The sequence below is a fragment of the Sturnira hondurensis genome, unplaced genomic scaffold (assembly GCF_014824575.4).
Source record: "Sturnira hondurensis isolate 20B ecotype Veracruz unplaced genomic scaffold, ASM1482457v3 Scaffold0016535, whole genome shotgun sequence".
Taxonomy (NCBI): Eukaryota; Metazoa; Chordata; class Mammalia; order Chiroptera; family Phyllostomidae; genus Sturnira; species Sturnira hondurensis.
In genome coordinates this window covers 181441-206263 of record NW_028089166.1, presented here as the reverse complement: position 1 = coordinate 206263, position 24823 = coordinate 181441, and the positions used below count along the sequence as shown (strand labels likewise).

The 24823-nt window shown below is 39.2% G+C and overlaps 1 protein-coding gene across 1 annotated transcript in view; it reads right to left on the bottom strand.

The window, feature by feature from the left end:
* The window catches only part of TMTC2 (transmembrane O-mannosyltransferase targeting cadherins 2), a 406489-nt gene that overhangs the window by 241875 nt on the left and 139791 nt on the right, over positions 1-24823 (bottom strand). Inside the window, exon 2 of the mRNA XM_037066181.1 lies at positions 8774-9344. Coding sequence (XP_036922076.1) covers positions 8774-9344 — 571 coding nt within the window. The remainder of the gene's footprint in view (positions 1-8773; positions 9345-24823) is intronic.

The window sequence follows — 24823 nt, the reverse complement described above, 5'->3', positions numbered from 1 at the left end:
CAAACATGTGGAGAAAGAAAGTGTCCTTTGGAATGGGAGAACTGCCTTCACTAACAAGACCATAATTACTAAAGAAAATATATTAAATTCTGAATTCATACTATTTTACTTGATGCAAGAGGTATAATCAGACCAACAGAGCATACAGGAGCCATCTGGGGTGCTGCAGAGTCGGAAAGAGAAACCCAGAGAGCAAGGGCATCACGACCTTACTCGCTCCAAATCACCCAGATTTTGCTATTAGGACTGTTCGACTCATTTCTTATTAACCTTTCTGAAGAAAGGAATTCTGTGATCACTAGGTATGAAACCTGCTGTTTAAAAGAAAAACAAAACATCACACCATGCAACCTTAACATTGTATCACACTTCACACATACATTAACTATGATGGAATTTGACTTAATACTCAGTTTTACCCACCCACCTCCCACCCTATTTTGCCTTTCAAGGAATCCCTAATGCACTCACAGAATTTGACTTTCTATAGCTTAGATTTCATTTGAGAAATCAACACTAAATTAGCATTTTCATTGTTCCAGGCACTGAAGACAGGAATCCGACTTCCAGGCAAGGACAATGGATTTCAAATTTGTGTAAACCACATCGTTTTCTGTGAAACTGACAGTGCCAGTTGAATATGAGTAACCTGATAATCATGAGATTCCCCGGCAGTCAACTGGACTCCTCTGAGGTGGGTTATCGAAAATTGAGCCGAGTGATGTAATACATATCCCAGACTGTTATGAGAACAGTATAGATGATTTCAATGAGACTCATTATTTATTCATCACAAAGTCCAATTTGTGTGTCATTTTCACTGACGGTATACTGAGTTAACTGGTTGAAATTCAGTGCAGATAGAGTATTTTATTCTGTACTGGAAAATAGGACCCTTTTCAAAAATTGTTGTCTTCCTGTATGAAAGAGTACAAAACAAAGAGGGATTTTATGGTTGTGGCCATTCACAGTTATATTGGAACACTGTTCAGCAATGCTGGATGGAAGGGCAGGCACAGGAGAAAGTCCTTAAGGACTCCCTGTTTTTCTCATTAGGAGTGTATAATAATATGCCAGATATTATAGAGTGAAAAGTAAAAGCATACTAGTCTTCAGAAAATGTCTTTTTAATACTAAAGAACAAGATAAACATTGATAGGACAGACCTTCACTGAATGAGATATAACCTCCACTCCTGATTCTTGATTCTTAATCTCATCACCAAAGGGTCCCTCCCTCAGCTTTAAAAGGACAGACAAGAAAGGCCCCCCAAGTGGCAAGATGGAGCTGGTGCACACATTCCCCAACTTCTCCCATGGACCAGTTCAAGTGCAAGCCCATTTAAAACCCATGCACTGTCTCTCAACATTATCGGGCTCACAACATATCTTAAAAGGCCCCTACACTGTTGTACACAGTGGCTATCTCAGTGTGCCTTTAAATTCAGGTGCTCTGAGTCTGCCAAAATGACTACCCAGTGTGGCCTCCAGTAACTCCCTATGAGTTTCCTTCTGTGTAATCCATATGCTCTACCCTCCACTTTTCCTCCCCTCTCCAAGTATAAATGCCTATATTCCAACTATCCTTCGAGGCCCTGCACAAATGTCTCTGCTCCAGAAGTCACTTCCTGCTCCCCTGGGCTGAGTGAAAGTGACCTCCCTCTAAACTGCCCTAGCACTTCCTCCAGCTTCAATCTCAGTTCCATATTTACATGCACTGTTTGAACTTCCTACTACTAGAACACCTTTAAGGGCAGAATTTTGTCAATTCATCACTGAATCCCCATGTTGCCTAATACAGTGTCTTGCACAAAGATGAAATTTTTTTAAATGATAATCTGTGGCTACGTCGCTGTTCCAAGTACTACCGCTGTACTGCAAGCATTGTGGAAGCTTGCAAGGCTACCCAGATTCAAGTTCCTTGACTTGAATACAGAATCATGTTAAATCAGCGGAGCAAAGAAGCCAACCTGCAGGAATAAAATACCTCATTAATCTTTGACTTTTTCCATTGTAAAGTATTTTTGAACCTCAACTTTATTTGTGGTATTATCTGGTTAGCAGTGTTGGCAGCTGCTCAAAGTTTTAAAGGACTACAGGTCATGAATATTAAGTGCTAAAGCAAATTTACTGGGAGGAAATCCAAATTCATTTGTAAGTGCATGACAAATAGCCCCAGTTAGAATATTGCTAGAAACTACTGTGATTGGAATAGGAGTATCTTGCTATACTTGGATTCTCACGAAGTCACGTGTAAGGCAAATGAAGGGAAAGAAAATTAGAAGAAAGTGAGAACACTACTTGAAGAGCAGCACAGATGTTGAGTGAAGAAAATCAGAAACAGTAAATACATCATATTACATTCAGTGCAATAGACATGAGGGTCAAATCTTGAGTAAAACCATAACCTACTCTAGAAAAGGGACAAAGCTTTAAATGATAACAGATTCTGCCAATGCCATTCACTGCAGGTAATCAAATAAAAAGGCCCATGTGGACTCAATGTGCAAATACCTGCAGGCCATGCGACAGGCTTCTCAGGCTATTTTATACCTGGTGAGTCACACAAAACAGTCAGCTGTACAAAAGTACCATGTTTAACCTCTTCAGTGTTCAAATAGTGACAAACCAAAAACCTTCAACAGAACATTAAAGCCCACCCTTGGAAACCATTCTCAAAATAAACCTCATAAAACCGTTTGGAAATCTGGGGTTGCTGGGTAGTCTGGGTCTGATCACTCCATCCTGATGTGAGAAACCCAAGATGAAGGTAAATTTCATTCACTGTACGCAACTTCCAGCATTCACACTCTGCCTAGCATTAAAATATAAAACACATGTATAAGGAACAAAATAAACTAACAAACAAAATAAAAACAGACTCATAGACACAGAAAAAAGACTGAGAGCTGTCAGAGGGGAGGTGTGTCGCAGGGTTGGGTGAAAAAGGTGACAGAGTTAAGAAAAAAACACAGACAGACAACAGTATGGGGGTACGGGGAGGTCAGAGAGTGTACAGGGGGCATAACTGGTGATGCAAGGAGACTTGACTTGAGGTGGTGAACACACAACACAGTGCACAGATGACCTGTTGTAGAATTACACACCTGAAACCTGTAATATACATAATAACCAATGTCACCCCAATAAATACCATAAAAAAGAAAAAATAAGTAAATAAAAAAGCATATCTAGACAAGCTGCTAAAAGATCTAACTAAAAGGGCTTTATTTTTCCAAATTATCTTAGGCTGCTATTAGAATTGCTACAATGACTTTCAGATTTCCTTTGATTTTTTTTTTTAATTTTCCACCTGTAACTGAATAAGTGATTATGAGGCTAATAAAGAAGAAAAAAGATGTTTCCACATTAAAACAGTTAACAGATGTTAAATAAGCACAGAAAATGGCCACTAGGCAAGCAATGACTGATTCTGGATAAGTAAGAAAAATGTTGCTTTTACTGATTTTATTACCCATGTACCTCCTGGGGTCATGGGAGACTTGTAAAATATTTTGTGGGCAGATAAAAGTCTAGCATTTATTTGCAAGGCCAGTTTAAGTGTATTTCAAGGGTCCCCCCACCCTGCCCCTTACCTTTTGACCACATAAAACTAAACAAGTGAAAGTCATCAAAAGAAGGCAAAAACAATCATTTGGTGAGACTTGGTTAAGAAACTTATTTTTCAACATATTTCTTCCATGCCCACCTGCCAGGCCTCACTGACCAGGAATGAAATCCCCATCATATAAAGGGGAGAGTACGGGATTTCACTTAGACATTTCGAGCACATACTTTTAAAAGGTAAACCTTAAAGAAGTGTAAATTCAATATGTACTACTACCTACTATGTGCCGGACGCTGTGCTAGACCCCAAGGACAATGTAGGAAATGTTCTGAAGCTAAGAACTAGGAATATTTCAGAAATTTGTTTATAAAGTTATGAACATGAATTTTGTTCATACACATTTCTGAAGATTTTATTTTTAGTGTTGTTTTACACATCTTCCTAACTGTTGACAACTCTATCATTTCATGTCATGTTCAACCATATTATTCCATAAAGCATACGACTGTCAATAAGCATTTAAGTTAAATGTTAATTTCCTAGCATATTTAGAACACTACCTGGCAGACATAAACACTGAAAGTGTTTACTAAATACTAAGTAAAATATTTACAATATGCCAGGTACTTAGTGTTTTCCACACACTTCATCAAAGAAAAACATAACTTTCATATCGGCCTTGCAGAACTGCAAAACCTCATACATAACATGGAGATGTACATCATCTGTATGCGTCTTAGAAGTAAAAACTGGCAGCCAAGAACTCTGGCCAAGGATTTTGTCAGGCTCAATAATAACCTTTAGGGGATGTCATAGAAAAATCCAGAAGTCTCTTTCGTCAGAAGAATCTTAAACATCTACCAAACCTAAACCTGTATTTTCTTACTGCAGTAATGGGGTGCAGTGGACTGCTGCTCATAGGGCAGAACCTAATTCACCACAGCTCCTTCTGCCTGGCCCTGGTACACACGTGAGTTTGGGGCCAGGATCTGGTAAGAGGTACAGAACACAAATTGCCAACACTGTGAAGAAAGAAGCTAAGCATGACTGCTATGATAAAAATATCACTGACAAAACTGAAAAAATGGGGAGTCTTACCCCGATGGTTCTAATAAACTCCAGCTTTAAGAGGACATACATTTTTAGATTTCGAGTATTTAAATGGTTAACTGATTTGCTTAACAGAGTTGAACATGTGTCCACTAGAGTTTTCTGTCTATATATGTATTGTGTTTTAATGGGGCAGGAAAGTTTATTTCATCTGGCAAACCATGATAACCATGATGCAGAGTTAATTGGTAAGGTATTTAAGGTGATTATTCTTTTAAGGTTTAAGAGAACCTTCTAAAGTCTTTTAATCCACCTCCTTCAGTCTCTTCCAAATCACTCCAGGCATAAAAATCTATACATTTTAAAGACAAAATATGGAATTTTCTATACCTTCCTCATGTAATCTATGCCTGTGTTTACAAGCCCCATAGCCATGAGGTTCTAAATGAAAGATCAGGCTTAAATATGCATTCTTCAGCGTTAACATCTCTACCTGCCTAAAGGCAACTCGAAGCTTACATTCTGGCCTTCTTAGGATAAAGAATTACAATTCCTATCAACAGTTCTTCTTTCCATTCACTTAATACACAATAGGTGCTTTCCAAACACCGGGCACCCAGCCCACACTGAGCACCCCACCATTTCATATAATCTTCACAACATCTCTAGGGGAACCGCATTACTGTCTCCATTTCCAAATGCAAAAACGGGTCGTTGAACCAGCCCAAGGTTACTCAGCCAGTATGAGTTAATTCCATGTAACTTACTTTTCTCCTGTTCAGGCATCTGATTTTACACTTGTTTATTCATCTTCACATTTTCACAGTGTGGTAAAAAGAATGTGTGCCCTAGTCCTAGTGATTCTATCACTTTCTAAATGACATTCGCATCTCTGGTTTTCTGTGCCTCAGGTGGAAATAAGGAGACTCGGGACACAATTTCTACGGTTCCTTACAAATCTACGAAATCTGTTACTCCAGTGTCCCCACTAAGCTCACTGGCCTAAAACCTAAGAATGAAAAAAAAAAAAAAAGAGCTTAGCTGAGATAGCAGCCACCCTCTGAAGTGTTTTGCTGCATGGACACCTACAAAGAGTGGTTGCCAGAGAGTCTGGGCAAGTTCCCATTTGGGGAACTTCTCAGGACACTGAGCGTCCAAAGAATTAAGTCCTTTCCCACAGCATGAGGGACTTCACTCTCCTCCTGGGGGTTCCTTTGCAACTGATAGTTCTCAAGTTCTTAAGCAGCAACTATATGAGCAAACTGACCATATAAAACACAACATGCCCAGTTAAATTTTAATTCCAGATAAACAAAGAATAACTTTCTATTGTAAGTAGGTTCAAAATATTGTATGAGACATATTAGTAGTAAGGAGCTTTATCAGCAACTCTGCCCTTGAAAATATGCTTAGAGAACTGAAAATTTCCCAGAAAAGAACTTCAAAAGGTCCTAAAAGCAAGTTCTAAATTGACATACCAACATAATGTCCTAATTCATAGATGGAATAACTGTGCAGAAACTCCATTTCTTTAACATGACCTTTCTCCTTTCTTTGCTTTTGATCGAAACTGGCCTCATCCAGCGGGCTGACTCACTGAACTCCCTCTTTCTTCCATGACCACCCCCTTAATCATTACCTCCTCAGGACAGAGATGCGCTGGTCAGCATCAGATAATCTCAGAAATAAAGCCTGAGGTCTGCTGACCACAGAGGCAGAGTTTCCCTCAGACCAGAGATGATATCTAGGCTTCAGTGGTGCTGCAGCCCCAGACCCAGCAAAGCGGGAAACCAGACCAAGTTATGCCGGGGCTGACACCAGCACCAGATGCACTGGTCAACCACACCCTACCCTAGCACCAACCAATCAGTAGAGACCACAACCCTAATTCTCTTAAGTCACCATGCCTGATCATTTTCCCCTATATACCCTATGCCCTGGAAACCTGCGGGAAGCCAGCTCTTTGAGCAATAGCTCACCTTTGTCTCCTGGATGGGCCACTTCCAAAAAATAAACCCTTACTTTCTTTGCTGCAATCTCCTGTCTGTGTTTTATTGGGCTTTGATGTCCACAGGCAAATGGACCCCTTTAGTCTGATAACAATGGTAAAGTGGAAATTCTTTATAAGAAATGACGTTTTTACAGGTTCACAAGGCAAGAGTCTGCATCTTCGAATAGACCATATTTAAAAAAAAAAAACAACCAAAATTCTGAGTGAATTTGAAGACCAAGCTGGCTGTACTGAACAATTCATGAAGCATCCCATCTAGCTACAAAAAGGAGCTCCAAAGGCCCGTACCAAATGGAAGGCTTGGATAGGAAGATGGTGGAAGGAATGAGGAAAGAGTGGGACTGTATCACCTTGGGAGGAAAAAAGGGTCTTTGTGGCAGATCACCTCTGCATTGCTAACCAGGTAATTCCTAGTTAAAGGTCACATTCTTGGGACAGGCTGAAATTGCAATCAAGTCTTGACTTACAGAGGTGGGCTTAACACAGGTGATTCCATTATCAGCATTTTTTAACAGCCCCAGTCTCTATAAGGTAAGAACCATGATTTAAATTTATTCTGTTTGTATGTTGAGTAAAAAAAAAAAGAAAGCTTGCTATCGCTAATGATATGGTTTTAAAAGAAAAGAAAAAGATTATTCTCCCTATTCTCCATGAAAAAAATATGTAAAACTGATTTGAAATTAAGAGCTTGAGTCTCAAACCATATGTTGTGTTCAAGCACAAACTCTAACCAGAGTTTTCTTTTAAAGTTTCAGCATGTAATTGAAATCACAAAAGAATGTCATTAAGCACTTGATACTTGAGTTCTAACTGAAAAGGTTATGCTTCCCTGCAGAGAAGCATAGCACTAATTACTCTGCCTACCAAGTGAAAAAAAAGTCATTTAAAAAAATAATGTTTCTATTTCCTTCCATTTTTAAATTTATCTTCATTTCTTCCCAATTTGCTTTTAAGTAAAATTAGGAATGGGAGGTTGTGGGGTATTAGTCAAAACTAGAAAACCTGATAGCTTTCTCAGGGCAATTATCCAAAAGTATTATTCCTTGCTTACGTGTCTAAAAAGAAGGGGGAGCTGGCCTAAAATAGGGCTGAGGTTGGAAACCACGGCCAAGTTCAGTCTGTGTACTTAAAGTCAAAGCAAGGGAATTTACTGTGAGTTAGGAAGGATGGGGAAACAGGAAGAAGGCAGTTACACCCTAGTCCAGGGGTCCCCAACCTCCCACCAAGGACTGGTACCGGTCTGGGCCAGTTAGGAACTGGGCCCCACAGCAGGGGGTGAGCTTAAATGTAATGCCCTTGAATCATCCTGAAACCATTCCCCACTCCCGGTCTGTGGAAAAATTGTCTTCCACAAAACTGGTCCCCGGAGCCAAAAAAGTTGGGGACCGCTGCAGTCCACCCAATTCTTCCTATTAAACAATCTAGCGGAAAACTGTTCGGTTCCCTTTAAGTACGTGGGATCCTACTGTGCTTCTGTGACCTTCTGACAACACTGCATTTGAAACAACTGAGGGAATTCAGAAGAACCAGTATTAAGCCCTGAGGCAAAGGTCTTAATTGGCCTCAGGACAAAATTTATAATAACCACTTTGTCTTTCAACTCCCCTATTCTTATATAACACAAAAAAGAAAAGGGAAAATATGATTCATTGTTTAAGAATCTGAGCTCCCAGAGCACTGAGGGAGGGTTGTTTCCCCCAGTCTACTCAGCAAAGGTAATACTAACAAATGGCAAAGGATTTCCCCTCTATAGTCCAGCATCTGTTATCAGCTGTGATATTTTTACAAACACACATTATGATGTATAGACAATGTATAGGATTACAGAGAACCAGGGCAGAAACACAGAATGAATAAAAATAAATTATAAAGATGCATAATCTTTACAAGGCAAAACTATTCTTCTATACCCGGTTCAAAATCATAAAAAAATAGGTGAAGAAACCCGAGAAAAAAAAAATCAGGGACTGAAACTCAGGCTAATAGAGAAAGGTCAGAAAAAACACTTCCACTTACTGAAGATCAAAACGTAACTTATATGAAATTCTCTTTGAAGAGGAATAAATTTGCCTTTTAAATGGTAAAAAAGGACCAAGCTAGGAGGTCACTCAGAAACCCAACACCGGAGTACCAACAATCACTTACTTTGTAAATGGCAGGTAGGATCTGTTTCATCTTTAGCCTGTGAAAGACGAAGACATCATACACTGCTGAGACTGCGAGAACAGTCACTCCTTGTTCCTTCCACAACATGCTGCATCCTGCACACAGTCCTGTCCCCAGGAACCAGCCCCAAGTCCTGGCCGAGTAGCCTCTTGTGGAACAGTGTTTAATGTAGCAGAGCAAGGAGAGGAGAAAGAAGAGACTGGCCCCGACATCGGCGCGCCCCACGATTCCCGCCACCGCCTCCGTGTGAATGGGGTGAGAGGCGAACATCAAGCCCGCCATAAAGGTCCAGTATCCGTCCCCGAGGAGTATCTTGGAGAAGCTTGTGAAGAGACCAGTGACTGCCGCGTGCAGCAGGACATTGACGAGATGGTAACTCCAGGGATCCAGCCCTCCGACGGCATGGTTCAGGCGAAAAGAAAGCGTGCAGAGTGGCCGGTAGGACTTGTGGCTGCCACTGTGGGTGAGAAGAGTCCCCCAAAAATCATTGTAGAAAATGTGCGTCCATGGCGTTTCTGGGAGTAGGTCCTGATTAGTCTTGATAGCACGGCTAAAAAACACAATGTTAAAAAAATCAAATGAAAAATAAAGAAAGGAAAAAGGAAAGGCAACTATGTGGCGTTGCTAAAAGGTTGCCTTTCTCCTTCGCCCTGTCATCATGAGAATTTAGGCCAAGATTTCAGAGATGCACAATGAGTGCAAATGAACTTTACATACAGATTGAATTGAGATCCTCCCCTTTAATGCTTACTAACACCACCATTAGGACTGTACTTCTTTTCCTCAAAAGCTTTCTTCCTTGTTTGAATGCAAACACGTTTGAAGAACAAATGCAGCGGTAACCAATCAATTATTGGTTAAATGCAGAGGTTGCTAAACAACTGTCCTAAAAATCACATGGTAATACTCACTAAAAATGCCGATTCTAGGCCCCTGGTTGATGTGAGGCCTGAGAATACGCATTTTTTAAAAGCACAGCCCCAGGTGATACTGATGCAGGGATATACTTACAGCAAGAACTAGCCTCCTACTAGAAATAAACTTGAAATAGAATATTTGTGCCCAGAGCAATGCCTCTCAAACATACATATCATCTGGGAATCTAATTAACAGGCAGACTGTGATTCAGCAGATCTGGGAAAGAGCCCAAGGTTCCACATTTCTAACAAATCCCCAAGTAAAGCTGATGCTGCTGGTCAGTGGACCACACACTTCGAGTATCAGGGACCAATAGAGCTGGAGGGATGAGTAAGAACGGCTCTACATCTACCCAAATATGTCCCTTCTTCCTGCATTCCAGTCAACTCCAGGCTGTACCCTTTCTGAGCTTTCTCACAGGACTCAGCGTCATCTATACCAAGTGCCACAATGATGGCACTTCATTGTCTCCTACTTTTGAGGATTTCCACACCTCAAGGAGGATGACCTTGTATTTGCTGAGCACTTGCTATCTGCCAAGGACCCTGCTGTCTCCTTGGCTATATATTCTCGGTTAATTCTTAGAATAACTGATGAGGTAGATATTATTATCTACATCTCTCAGATGAGCAAATTATGGTCGATAAAGTTAAATTAATAACAATTCCAAAGTCACACAAATCACAAAGAGCAGGGTTGAGTTTCATGACTCACACTCTTCCCACTAAGACGGGCCTCTCAAAATGTGATCTGCGCACCACTGGGAGTGTGCGAGAAAATACACGGACAAGCCTCGTGGAACTTTTAAAGGCATGTTTGCTTTAACCGATATTTGAAACAGAAATTAATTATACCAAAGATGGATTTCATAGGTATTTTCTCAGGGTGAAGCTGTTAGAAAATAAAAAGTCAGCATAAAGGAATCAATAGTACTGAATGGGTAAGGTACAATTGTTGAAGGTAGCATGTAAGTGACTTGGTTTGGAGAATTCCTGCTCCACAGCATTATACCTGCCAGAGAACAGTGTGGCACCCTGAGTCTTTTTTATCTGTGGTGCACCTATCTCTGTACTTACAGAACAAAGAAAGAGACACATAAGTCAGAAGAAAGCGGGAATGAGATCCTTAAGGAAGCTACTCTATAACTAGGTATCTGTTGCCTAACCTGACGTTAGGTCTTTTTAAGGAGGGGATGGCTCAGGAGTAGCTGAAGAACATATGGTAGATGGCCACCCTGATGACCTTTACCTCTAGCATCTCCACCAGTTCTGCCCTCCACTGTAAGAAAGCTATGATTAAAGAAATTTCCACATGAATGTTAGCGAAAATCATGTTGCAAAGGCCCTGGATTGATGAGAAACATTCCTGAGTCCCAGCTCTGTAATTTACAGAGGGGAGGGGAGGGGAGGGGATGGGAGGGAAGGAGAGGGGAGGGGAGGGGAGGGGAACATGGAACAGAGATTCAAACAGATTTTTTGAAAAACCTATCCTTGGTGACAGAGCGAATGGAAATAGCAGCATTAGTGTCTAATTTGGGATCAATGACTGAGTCATGCTGGCTTTCAACTGCCTCTCTAAACGGCTTCCCAATTAACCCCTCTGAGCTCCAATTCTACTGAATTCAATTCAGTGTCTACTCCAACTCAATGTCTGTGATAATAATAGTTTTACCTTCATTTAACAAACACTTGTAATAGTTCATTGCATCATTTACCGCTTTGCAGATAAACAGTGACAAACTTGAAACAACTATCAAAGACCTTCTTAAAAATAAAAGTCCTGGACCAGATAGCTTCAGTAGTGAATTGTACCAAACATTTAAGGTTTTATACCAATTTTTCTCAAACTATTCCAAAATTGAAGATGAGGCAGTACTTCCTAACACATTTTATGAGGCTAACATAATCCTGATACCAAAACCTGGGAAGGACAACATAAAAAAAGAAAACTATAAACTGATATCACTGGTGAATACAGATGGGAAAATCCTGAACAAAGGAAATCAAATTGTACTGTTTTCTAAACACTAAGGAACACCGCTTTGCAGATACATGAGAGTTCGGAGATGCAGTACACATGACCTCTCAGTCTTGTTAGCAGCTGCTGCGATTGTCCCACAAAGACTGGGGTACAGTTCACCTAAGTCCCTCATTAAAGTCTGCCTGGCCCCCAACCTCTAAAATCAGGTGCACCTCAGAGTTAGCATTAAAATGGACCGATCAGATCACTGATAACTGTCTACTCTGTGCGAAACACCATACTACTCTTTTTCTACCTACTTACGTTGAACTAGTTGATTTTTCTAGATGCTCAATAAAAAGGCAGAAGGTCTGTGAAAATCATGTCTTAAAAAATACTCAATGTGGCAGAGACAGTTACTTAGTTGTTCTCCAATGTCTATTTCCCATACTCATAGACCTTCTGTTTTTAACTGAGTTTATGGTCATCTAGAGAAAAGACTTCATTTCCTATCTTCCCTTGCTGCTAATGAGTCACATGACTAACTCTGGTCCAGTAGAACATAAGTAGAGTTCTATGCCCTACTTCCAGAAAGTGTCCTTAAAAAAGAAAAAAACTTAGCAGACTTTCTCTCCACCAGTACCTCCTTTCTGGAGCACAAATTCTGGGGTCTATCAGCCCCCAGCTATTTCGTTTTGTTGTTTCTTTCCCTGCACAGAAGCTTTTCCATTTGATATAGTCCATTCATTTACTTTTGCCTTTACTTCCCTTGCCTTCAGGGTCAAGTTCATAAAATGTTCTCTACGACCAAGGTCCATAAGTTTACTATCTATGTTCTCTTCTGTATAATTAATTGTTTCAGATCTTACATTTAGGCCTTTGATTCATTTTGAATTAATTTTTGTACATGGGGACAAACTGTAATCTAGTTTCATTCTTCTGCATGTGGTTTTCGAATTTTCCCAGCACCATGTATTGACGACACTTTCTGTCCTTCATTGTGTGTTTTTGGCTTCTTGGTCAAAAATTATTTGCACATATATATGTGGTTTTATTTCTAGGCTCCCAATGCCACTTCTCCATGTGCCTATTTTTTTTTGCCAGTACCATGCTGTTTTGATTATTGCAGCTCTGTTGTAAAATTGGAAGGCAGGTAGTATGACATCTCCAGCTTCATTGTTTTTTCTCAGGGTTGTGTTGGCCATTTGGGGTCTTGTATGGTTCCAGACAAATTTGATGGTGTTTTGTTCTAGTTCTTTAAAAATGACATTGAGATTTTGATGGGGACTGCATTAAATCTGTGTATTGCTTTGGGTAATATGTCCACTTTAACGACGTTGATTCTTCCAATCCATGAGCACAGAATATCTTTCTATTTAATTATGTCTTTTAAAATATCTCCTAATAATGCTTTATAGTTTTCAGTATATAGGTCCTTCACATCCTTTGTTAAGCTTATTCCTGGGTATTTTATTTTTTGGTTGCAATTGCAGAAGAAATTGTTTTTTTAATTTCTTTTTCTGAAGTTTCATTGATAGCATATAGGAAAACAGTTGACTTTTATACATTAATTTTGTATCCTGCACCTTAACTGCATTTGTTTCTAATAGTATATTGGCAGAGTCTTTAGGGATTTCTATATACAGTCTTTAGGGATTTCTGTATGCCATCTGTAAAAATGTAATGCTTTTACTTCTTCCTTCCCAGTGTGGATACCTTTTATTTCTTTCTCTTGCCTGATTGCTCTGGCTAGGACTTCCGTTCCCACGTTAAATAAGAGTGGTGAGAGTAGGCATCCTTGTCTTCTTCCTGATTTTAGAGTAAAATCTTTCTACTTTCCACTACTGAGTAGACAGACTGTTGGCTGAGAATCTGTCATATGTGGCCTTTATGATATTGAGGTACTTTCCTTAAGTAACCATTTTCTTGTATGTGTTAATCATAAGTGGATGTTGTATCGTATCAAATGCTTTCTCTGTATCTACTGATAAGATCATATGATTTATATTCTTTGTTTTGTTAATGTGATATATTATGTTGGTTGATTTTCATTTTTTGAACCATCTTGTGTCCCTGGAATAAACAACACTTATCATGCTGTATGATTTTTTAATATATTTTTACTTGATTCCCTAGTGTTTAGAAAACAGTAGAATTTGATTTCCTTTGTTTAGGATTTTCGCATCTGTATTCACCAGTGATATTCACCAGTGGTTTATAGTTTTCTTTTTTTATGTTGTCCTTCCCAGGTTTTGGTATCAGGATTATGTTAGCCTCATAAAATGTGTTAGGAAGTACTGCCTCATCTTCAATTTTTTGGAATAGTTTGAGAAAAATTGGTATAAAACCTTAAATGTTTGGTACAATTCACTACTGAAGCTGTCTGGTCCAGGACTTTTATTTTTAAGAAGGTCTTTGATAGTTGTTTCAATTTTGTCACTGTTTATCAGTCTGCTTAGATTTTCCAATTCTTCATGATTCACTCTAGGAAGGTTATATATTTCTACAAAATTATCCATCTCTTCTAGGTTATTGAAGCTGATGCCATAGAGGTTTTCATGGTATTCTAGTATAAATCCTTATATATCTGTGATGTCTGTGGAATTTCCCTTCCATTTCTGATTTTGTTAATATCAGTCTTTTCTCTTTTTTTCCTTGGTGAGTCTAGCCAGGAGTCTAGCCAGAGGTTGTCAATTTTATTAATTTTTCAAAGAACAAGCTCTTTGTTGTACTAATTTTTTCTATATTTTTGTCCTCTATTTCATTACATTTTAATCTAATTTTTATTATTTCCTTTCTTCTGCTGACTTTGGGTTGCTTTTGTTCTTCTTCTTACAGTTCTTAAAACTATAATGTTAGGTTGTTTATTTGGGACTTCTTGTTTCTTGAGATAAGTTTGTAACAGTATAAAGTTCCCTCTTTCTACTGCTTTTACTGCATCCTGGAAGTTCTGATATGTTGAATTGCCATTCTCATTTTTCTCTAAATATCTTTTGATCTCATTTTTTATTTCTTCTGTGACTTAGTAGTATTTGGTTTAATCTCCACATATTTGTGTTTCTTTACTTCCTTTTTGCTATTGATTTCTAATTTCAAAGCATTTGTGGTCAGAGAATAAGCTTGGTATAAATTCAATATTCTTGAATTTTTTAAGACTAGTTCTGTGACCCAACATGTGGTCTATCTTTGAGAATATCCCATGTACACTGGAGAATATACAATATAATGTTCTGGAAAGAGAGGTTCTGTAAATGTTGATTATGTCCATTTGGTCTAATGTGTAATTTAAAGACAATATTTCTTTATTGATTTTTCTGTTTGGACAATCTATCTAGAACTATCAATGGAGTGTTAAGGTCCCTAACTATGACATTGTTCCTGTCAGTTGCTCCCTTTGGTTCTGTTAGCAGTCCCTTTGTGTATCTTGGTGCAAATGTATTAAATGTTCTGTCTTCTTGATGTAGTGTCCCCTTCATGATTATGAAATGTCCATCTTTGTCCCTTGTTACATGTGTTATCTTGAAATCTATTTTGTGAGATATAAGTACGGCTATACCTGCTTTTCTGTGGATGTTGTTTGCTTGAAGGATCATTTTACACCCTATCACTTTGAGTCTAACTTTGTCTTTGCAGCTTAGATGTGTTTCCTAAAGGGAGCATATTGTTGGGCTTTGTTTTTTGACCCCATCTGCCACTCTGTGCCTCTCTATTGCTGAATTCAGTCTGTTGAAATCTAGGGTAATTATGACATATGAGGATTTCCTATAGCCATTTTAGCTTTTGTTTTCTGGTAACTCTCTGCCTCTATTGGTTCTTTTCTTTTGTTTCAGTCTGTTGTTTTTGTTTGGTGGTATTCTATACTTCTTTCCTCTGTTTCCTCTTTTTTAAGCTATGCGTCTCAATTTTGGTTTTTGTGTGTATGGCTGGTATTAGGTTTATGAAAAAGAAAGTTTCATACGTACAGTAGTCCTTTTTCATTTGAATGTATCTGATCTCCATCCCCTTTGCAAATTCAAACCTTTCTGCCCTCTCTTTTAATGTTTTTGTTGCCACAAATTATCTCTCTTTATATAGTAAGTGTGTTGGTGATTGTATTCAGTGTTGTGACCTTCTGTTCTTTGTCTCAGGTAGAATAACTCTTTTGAGTATTTCCTGCAATGGAGTTCTTCTGGTGATAAATTCCTCCATCTTCTGTATGTCTGGAAAGGTCTTTATTTCTCTTTCACATTTAAAAGGTAACTTTGCTAGATATACTATTCTTGGCTGGTAATTTCTCTCTTTCAGTAGTGTGACTATTTGGTTCCACTTTCTTCTGGCTAACAGAGCTTTGGCTGGGAAGTCAATAGCCTAATGGGCTTTCCTGTATAGGTTACTTTCTTCCCTGGCTGCCTTGAGAATTCTTTGGCATTAATTGTTGACAGTTTTTAATATAATGCACCTTGAAGAAGACCAATTTGTGTTGAAGTACCTAGGTGTTGTTTTGGCTCCTTAGATTTGAGGATCTAGTACTTTCCATACATTTGGAAAGTTATCAATTATTTGTTTGAATAGGCTTTCTGTTCCCTTCTCCCTCTTCTTCATCTGGTATGCCTATTATTTTCGTATGCTTTTTCTGATGGCGTCAAACAGTTCTCATAAAGTTCTTTCATTTTTTCAAATGTTCAAGTCTCTCTCTTATTCCCTTTGCATTATTTCTAGATCTCTACCTCTGATATCATTAATTCTTTCCTCCATCTGGTCTGATCCATTTCCTATGCTCACTAGTTCATTCTTGACATCTTTGGCCAAGTTCTTCATTTCCAGAACTTCTGTTTGGTTCTAAATATTCAATCTCTCTGGTACAGTACTCATTTTGTTCATTAATTTGTTTTCTGAGTGCATTAAATTGCCTGCCTATATTTTCTCGCTTTTCCTTAAGTACTTTCAGAACTTCAACCTTGAATTCTTTTTCATTTATATCACGTTATTTCCATGTGTTTAAGTTTTCTTTCAGTGATTTTTCATTTTCTTTCTGAGCTGCCTTGTACCTTGGTTATTCACAGTATTTGATGGGTTCCTTCTCTGTCTAGGGATCTGTGTATGAGTGGCACTTCTCTATCAAGATAATTAAGAAGGCATCTTCCTATTATTTCCCAGTAGGTGGCACTGACTCACAAGTGTTTTTAGCTCTGTGAAAACCCAACACTGACCACTGTGGTGTCTCTGGCTGTCGTCCGTGTAACCACAATGTGTTGGGGTGGGGTTGGCTGGTAAAATGTGGATGCCTTCTTTATTTTGCCCTCCTAATAATGGTGAGCTCAGACCTCTGTGGGGTGCCCTGACTTGGGACCAGTCACAAATTACACACTTTACTGAGGGAAAATAGTGATTCTTGAGTACCAGTTCTCAGGTTTGTAGATAATGTGGTCCGCAGCCTGACACCACAAGCAAAGGGAGGAAAGCTCTTGGGAGGCTATGGGTTGGCAGGGCTCAGTGCCTATGTTCCTCTGTCTGGAATGCCAACCACCCAACAACCTCTGCAGCTCCCCAGTGCTGTGTCCTTGTCAAGGTCTCTAAGCTCAGCCACAGGACATGCTGTTCACTCTTGCAGGAGTGCCCACGGAATCCCTCTGCTTCTCCCAGCTAAGGGGAGTTCCAGCCACAACCTGACTCCCCCCCTCTCTGGGCCGAGCCCCTCTGGGAGGACCCAGCTGCAGGACTGCATCTGTGGCTTGTCTCGGCCCTCCTACCTTCTCACCTCCCATGTTCGTTTTCACTTGCCCACCTTTGGATGCCTCAGTGAGTGAATGTCTCAAGAGTGCCTCTGTGTTGTGCAGGGAATCCTTTGTTGAGTTATAGCTGTTCAGATTGTTGGAACTTCAAGGGAAGAGACCGAGGGGATCTCTCACGCCACCAATCTTCCGACATCTGCTATCTTGTTTCAACTGTGATATTTCGGGCGTTAGCTAGGGGCAGCTGAACCTGGTCACAAGTGAACTCCTTTGTTCACAGAAAACCTGCTGTATCACAGGGGTCTGATTTTCCATTTTGATTTTGATTTTCAAAAGTCTCCATGAATTGACTTTGTATTAAATAAATTTCCATATAAACTAGCTTTTAAAATATTAGAAACAGATGTTATTCTGGATTCATTAAATTAAAACACCCTGCTATGACATTCATCAAGAGTCTAACTCAGAAGTAATTGCTTAAGACTCAATGGGTTATAATTAAAATTTAAAAGAAATATGAAAAACTGCCAAACAGTGTTGTCAGAGAGGGCTGATTTCAAGCAATTCAGAATGAAAACCCAACTGGCCTCTGCTAAACAGACACCTAGATACTGACGTTAATTTCCCTGATATCAATGCAGAAACACTCAGACTGTCACGTCAGGGCAGTGGAAAGCTCAGCAGCACAGCATTCTGAATTAAGGTGTTGCTAATGCAGTAAGGAGAGCTAGAGAGCAACTTTTGTTTAGGACAGTACTACACCCTCTGACAGGCAGGCAGGTCCATACAGGAGGCAGAACCATATTCTCCAAACCGGGTTTGCTACACGCTATCACTTCATCACTGTAACCAACTCTGTAAAGACATTTTAAGAAAAAAAATAAAACACTTACTTTTAAAAATCTGGTCAAACCTGCCAGCATTTCTTATATTTATAGCAATAAGTCTAGTAATATGAAGCAGCCAACAAGATATACTACATGTCTAACTCTCACAAAACAAGAGTTTCCAAAAAAGGACCAAATTAACAAACCTCATAATTTCATTGTGAGAAAATACTTTGATGAGGTATAGCCCTAAATTTACACTGTAGAAAAAAAATTTAAATGGCAAACAGTGTTAATAGAACAAAAATGGAAGAGAGACAGACTATCTTACCCATGAGTAAGAAGTCCTATACAAGGAAAGAGTTTACAATGATAAAATTCTCTGACAGCTATTATCTACTTAGAAAGGTTTTTCCTTAACTGATGAGTATTATGGCAAAACTACATGAAATAAGACTAAATTGCACTGGCTTTAGTATATAAGTCATGTCACACATGCAAGTCAGTGATAAGGGATGCATTATGCATTCCTCACATCATTTTAAGAAAGATACTGACCAAACGTGCTTTAATAGAACCTGAATAATCTGCCAGCAAAATGAGAAGTAAAGGGAATCGCTCAACAATGAGTACAATAGATCTTCATCCATTTGTGTTTTCTTACATGAGTTCAGAATGGAAATAGTAAAACCTCTTCTCAGCTCATGAAAAACCTTAACTCAAAACAAAATTTCATGCTGATATAATTTGAGGTTACTTCTGCGAATTGGTACTGAAATTTAGAAAGGCACTAAGCAATGAGGAAATATTCCACAGTGGGAACAGGGAAGAAAATCGGAGCAGCAGATGTGAAGAAGCAACTGTACGCGGAAATCTGCAGAGAACACACGACTGAGAGACAGCCTTCTGAAGTGCAAAGGTCCAGTCTCTCGGGTCTTGAAGGAGTTCTTAACCCACTTTCTGTTCTGTTCATTTGTGTTTGCTGCCTTAGGCCACCACTACAGTAAAACTGACGAGTGGTGTGACACTGCCGTTCCAACTGTCCCTGTCTGCGCTGCTCTCAGTGTTTGTTCTGCCCATTGACCTTTTCAGTCACAAGCATCCACATAACTGAAGACCATCAGCACCCTGAGCAGGAATGATGCTTACATTCTTCAAACATCAAATGCATGCTCACTAAAAAACACGATTCTGAAGCCAAGTGGACTAAATAAAGTTCAAGGTCTGAGACAGTGGACAGAGTTCCTTCACCTCTCTGTACCTGTTTTCTTATTTGTAAAATAAAGACAATAACTGCACTTGCCTAAAAGAATCACTGCGAGGAGTAAATGAGTCAGTAAGCAAAAAGTACACTGTTAAATGTAACATAATGTGTATGTGCAATATAATACATGTAACACACATTAGCTGATGTTTTAATTATTATTACCATCAACACCAAACGACTGATGCCAGCCATGAATGGAAATGTAGAGCTCATCTATCATTCATAGGCTTCAGACTCTATGGATCACGGTCATAAGTATTTCATTGAAAATTCCTGTAAGCTTCAATGACACTCTCAGAACAAGGTAATAGACACATGTGAAGCTTTACTTTCGGTCTTTAACACAAAACTTTTTTCATCCCCCTATCTTTGGACTACCTCTTTCTTTCTCACCCTCCTTGGCCAGCAACCCCTTCATACTCTTTTCCCAAATGCGGATGTCTCTCTCCTAGTTCTCGATGTCTCGCCCCTAGTTGGGGCAACCTTCATTCTCGCCCCAACCTTCGTTCTCCCTACACTTTCCATCCACCTCTGAGGTCATCTCCAACACCTGCACCCAGGAGACGCCTTCTCCATCTATACCTCAAGCCTGTTGCTTAGCCCATACTTCTACTGGCCCAGGTGGCACCTACACCTGACTGGAAAAAGGTCATGGAATTCTGGCTCTTCTACTAACACCAAGCGTGCTACATTTGGCCAGTTAGTCTCTCTTAAGCTCATCTTCCTCACCTATGGTTGGTGGATAGAAATAATAACAATAATAATAATCCTCACAAACACTTGTGTGAAAGATCAAATACAGAAATGTTAACTTAAAATGTTTGATGTTTATATAGCCTTCTAAATTTGTAATAAAAACTTGCTGGGTTTTGTTTCTGTGTTGTTGTTGTTTTCAGACATCTTCTTCTAGTTAACAATCTCCTGTTTTCCTTTTGAGAACAGCCTACATCCACTCTCAGTCCAGGTGGATAGGCCCTGACCTCCTGATGAAAGGTCAGCAAATAATTTGACAGGTTGGTGTACTATGTCCCCCATCCTCATTCCTTGACACAACTGACTTAGCAGCCAGCCACGCCAATCAGAGTCAAGAAAACCCCAATAATCTACTGGGAAAGGACATCTTTTGAGAATGAAATAACATCCTAGGGCTACTAGAGGATTTCCTGAAGACAGAACCTGTACTGAGAATGCAGCCAATACAAAAGAACCCAGATCAGTGCAAGTGGATCCTGACATGCCTGAAGCTAACCCTCAGTATATCAGCCAATAAATGCACTTCACATAGCTAGTCTGAATTGTTATTCTGACATCACAACCAAAATTTTGAGCACTAAAGGATACAGTACTCTATAATAATTATCAAGTAATTATTATTTGCCCTTTCCGTATCTTAAGCTTAGTAACTCTGAATTAAACAATTTTCCTCACAAAGCATCTACCTTTTCATACAAGCCCCTCATTAAGTACCATTTCTCTTATCACTGACATCGAGGTTGTACGTATGGATACCTTCCCTCTTTGCCTCTATACGTATTTTTATTTTTTTAAGATTTTATTTATTTATTTTTAGAGAGGGGAAGGGAGAGAGGAAGAGAAATCTCAATGTGTGGTTGCCTCTTGTGCACCCCCTGCTAGGAACCTCACCCACAACACAGGCATGTTCCCTAACTGGGGAAATGGTCCTACAACCCTTTGGTTCACAGGCCGGCACTCAATCCACTGAGCCATACCAGCCGGGTCTACACCTATTTTTAAACCAGTTCAAATATTTTAAAGCTGTTCAAAGACCTCAGAGAAACTCAGAAGTTTCCCTTGAATCTGCATCGAACTTTGCTTTGCTACAACCCTCATTCGGACTTTTGTGACTTTGTACCTGTACTGCTTTGCATGTTTATTTGAATTGTCCGAGGGATTATGCCTTGTTATCTTCTGGTGCCCAACATATATAAGGCACATAATAAATATTTGCTAAATTGAACTGAACAGTTATCCCTGCCTAATTGCATTCTATCTTTGATCCATGACATACTATGGGCAGAGAAGCATCCTCAAATATAACTCTAATACCACCACTAGGCTTACAAAAATCCCTAATCATGGCCTATTTCTTAACATAATAGACACCTCTCACAGTCCAGTATTCATCACCATCCCCACTACGACTTCTAAGCCAATCTCCCATTTCCTCTCCATGTGCATCCTAATGTCAGACAGACTTCCCAGCCTACAGACCTTCACTCAAACCGTTGCTTCCTTCCTCTGCCTGGATGGCTATGCTTCAATCAGTTACACCTGTCCACACATGCTTCAATCCCAGTGCTCATTTGTGAAGCCATAGTCTCCCCTAAGTCTTCCCCGTCACCACTGCAAATATTCTTGATTTTTACATTGACACACTCCTATTAATAACACTGACTTCTTACTACAATGATCAGGTATCTCAAATGGGAAGGTATGTGGAATATATTTCAGGAGGAAGAGGAATGTATGCTTTGAAAATGGGGCCCAAGTGATTTTAATATTCCCTTTTCCATCCCCTATGGAAAATCTTTGTCCAACAAAATGAACTGATTCTGCCATAAGAAAATCATTCACTCGCTCATTCATTCATCCATCCACTCAGTATTGGGGCAGGCACTGTGAAGGGCACTGCAGATAGAATGGTGAGCAAAATAGATTACCCAACAACAATCGATTGGAAATGACTTGAGAAACAGTCAGCTGAGCAAAAGAGGCAAGTAATGTCCAGGTAATTTCACTGCAGTATGATAAATACTGTCCTAACCTGAAATCCTGATGGCTATAGGAAACCACAGAATAGACTCCCAAGCTTTGACTCTTAAAAGGGTCAAAAACTTCCTGGAGGAAAGTATGTCTATCCACATGGAAGGGGTTAAATGAAGGAGTAAGGGAGATGTGAGGATGTTGCTCGGCTGATAGTATTCCTAAAGACCACACAAGAGAGTGGTTAAGAGAGAAGAGAAGAAGGTGGTTAAGAGAAGGTGGTTAAGTCTGAAAATAGGTTAGTTTGGCTAGAGTGAAGTTTGAGGGATGAAGCAGCAGGAATCATTGACATTCACTGTCTTATACTATTGTAGTGAATTGCAGAGAAATTTGGAACGGGATGGAGAAGAATTGGAGAAGAATTCGGCTGGACATTAATCTTCCCATTGTCTTCAGGATTGATTTGGCTATTGTCTTGTTAAAACTTGCTTTATCTCCCCAACGCACAGTTAACTCCTAAAAAGTAGAAACACATTTATTTATCTTTTGGAGCCTAGCACACACTAGGCACTTAATGTATATTTGATAAACAGAATTCTAATTAGAAATAATTGGCACTGATAGGCTGCACTCACCTTTTAGAAAAATTCTACATTAGTTTAAGTTTATAGGGAATTCTCATGTTCCCCTAAAAGTAGTTCACTCCCTCTGGGTACTCACCTCTGCTCACCCAGTGATAATTAAGGGTGAAAAGCCATCATGTTAATTGGCTTAACCAAACATCTTTGGCACTCACCTGCCACTGAACCTATAATCCCTTCATTAGAGTCCCTCTTTAGGGATAAGCCATTCTATTTAGACAGCTCCAGTTAATACAAAAATACTTGGCTGAGTGGTAGGGGAATGAGAGAAATACTTAACACCTAGACTTTGTCTTGGTTGCGAAATAAGCAATGTATTTCAGATTCCTAGGAACTTAAGAGGGCAGGGCCAGTAAATTCCAGCATAGGTCACTGGACTGTTGGGAGGCAGTGTTCGGTGTCCAGTTCCCAGTGGAAATGGAGGGCGCTGGGCTCTGGGCAAGAATCTAACCTTATACCTGTAACACTTCCCTAAACTTGCTTGTTTCTATCTTGATCACCTCCTACTAGATTGTGAAGCCTTCAGTGGCAGAGATGATGACCTCCTAAACAAGTGACACTTTATTTTCTTTAGTTGTTGCCTTATTATAGACGCTGAATGAAAAGAGGCCACAGGAAGTAGCCAAGACCCATTTGCCAGACATCCAAGGGTCAGAGCCCACAAGCAACTAACTAAAGGAATATTCTTAGACCTCTCCCCTCTGACCCTTTAGGAGTTTTTCTGAGATGTTTCTAATTAAACGTGGCCCCTGCTTCAGCTAAACTAAGTTCCAGAGCAACAGCTCCAGACATGCACACTCTTTCAGAGCTCTCCTCGGTGAGGGAGCTCCTTTCCCATCCAGCATCTAGAGTTCACCTGACACTATCTTCTCTCACTGGGAAAAAATGAGAAGGAGAAATCTTGGCTGAACATTTTTAAAGTCTCTTTCATTCCTCAGATAAACGACTGATACTATTTTCAGAAATTCTACAGGAAACACCCAAGAAAAAAACCTCTGGCCTTGAAAACTAATTAATAATCCATTCACAGGAAAGCTGATCTTTAAAATTAAAAATTCAGTTACCAAAAGATGTTTTTTCAAATATTTTATTTATTTATTTTCAGAGACAGGGGAAGGGAAGGAGAGAGGGAGAGAAATATCAATGTGTGGTTGCCCCTCATGTGTCCCCTGTTAGGAACTGGCCTGCAACCCAGGCATGTGCCCTGACTGGGAATTGAACCACGATCCTTTGCTTCACAGGCCCACGCTCAATCCACTGAGCTACACTAGCCAGGGCTCAAAAGATGTTTTTAAAAGTATTTATATAGAAAGTATTTTGCAAAATTAAAGCAAAAACTAACATGAAATTATCTGAAAAACCATACTCCAAGCATTTAATTTTACTGATTAAAGGAATTCTCTACCTTAATAGCAGCTTCTTAACAACAGAAAATAATTTTCATTACCTTGCAATTTATATAATAAAATAACGATATTAGCATTTTCTATATAATTTGTCCATTATACCCATTTCATGTCATCCTAACATAAATAAAAAATTTGATTATCCAAATATACCTCCTTCCCACTGTACTAAATTGAATCAGAGCCCCAACTTAAACACTAATGAAAATATCTTTATTCCTAATTCTCCAAATTTGAATCAAAAACCACTAGAAAGGGTACTATAAATATTTTTCACTCACAAAAGTTAACTGAAGAATATGATTTACTTAACTACTCTATGCCATTCATGAATTTCAGTCAATTTCCTAGGTTTTCATAAATTCATAGGTCTATAAAAAGGTGATTTAATTTTTTTTTGTTTTTGCATATCACACTATTTCCCTTATAATGGGCCTTGAACATTACCAATACATTGTAAAGCATGACTGGGTCCTTATAATTTTTCTATTTTAAGATAATTACAAATGTTTGTTTTCTAAGAGATCAAATACATAACAGATTATAGCATTTTTATGAAGTTCAAAGCTTTCAAAA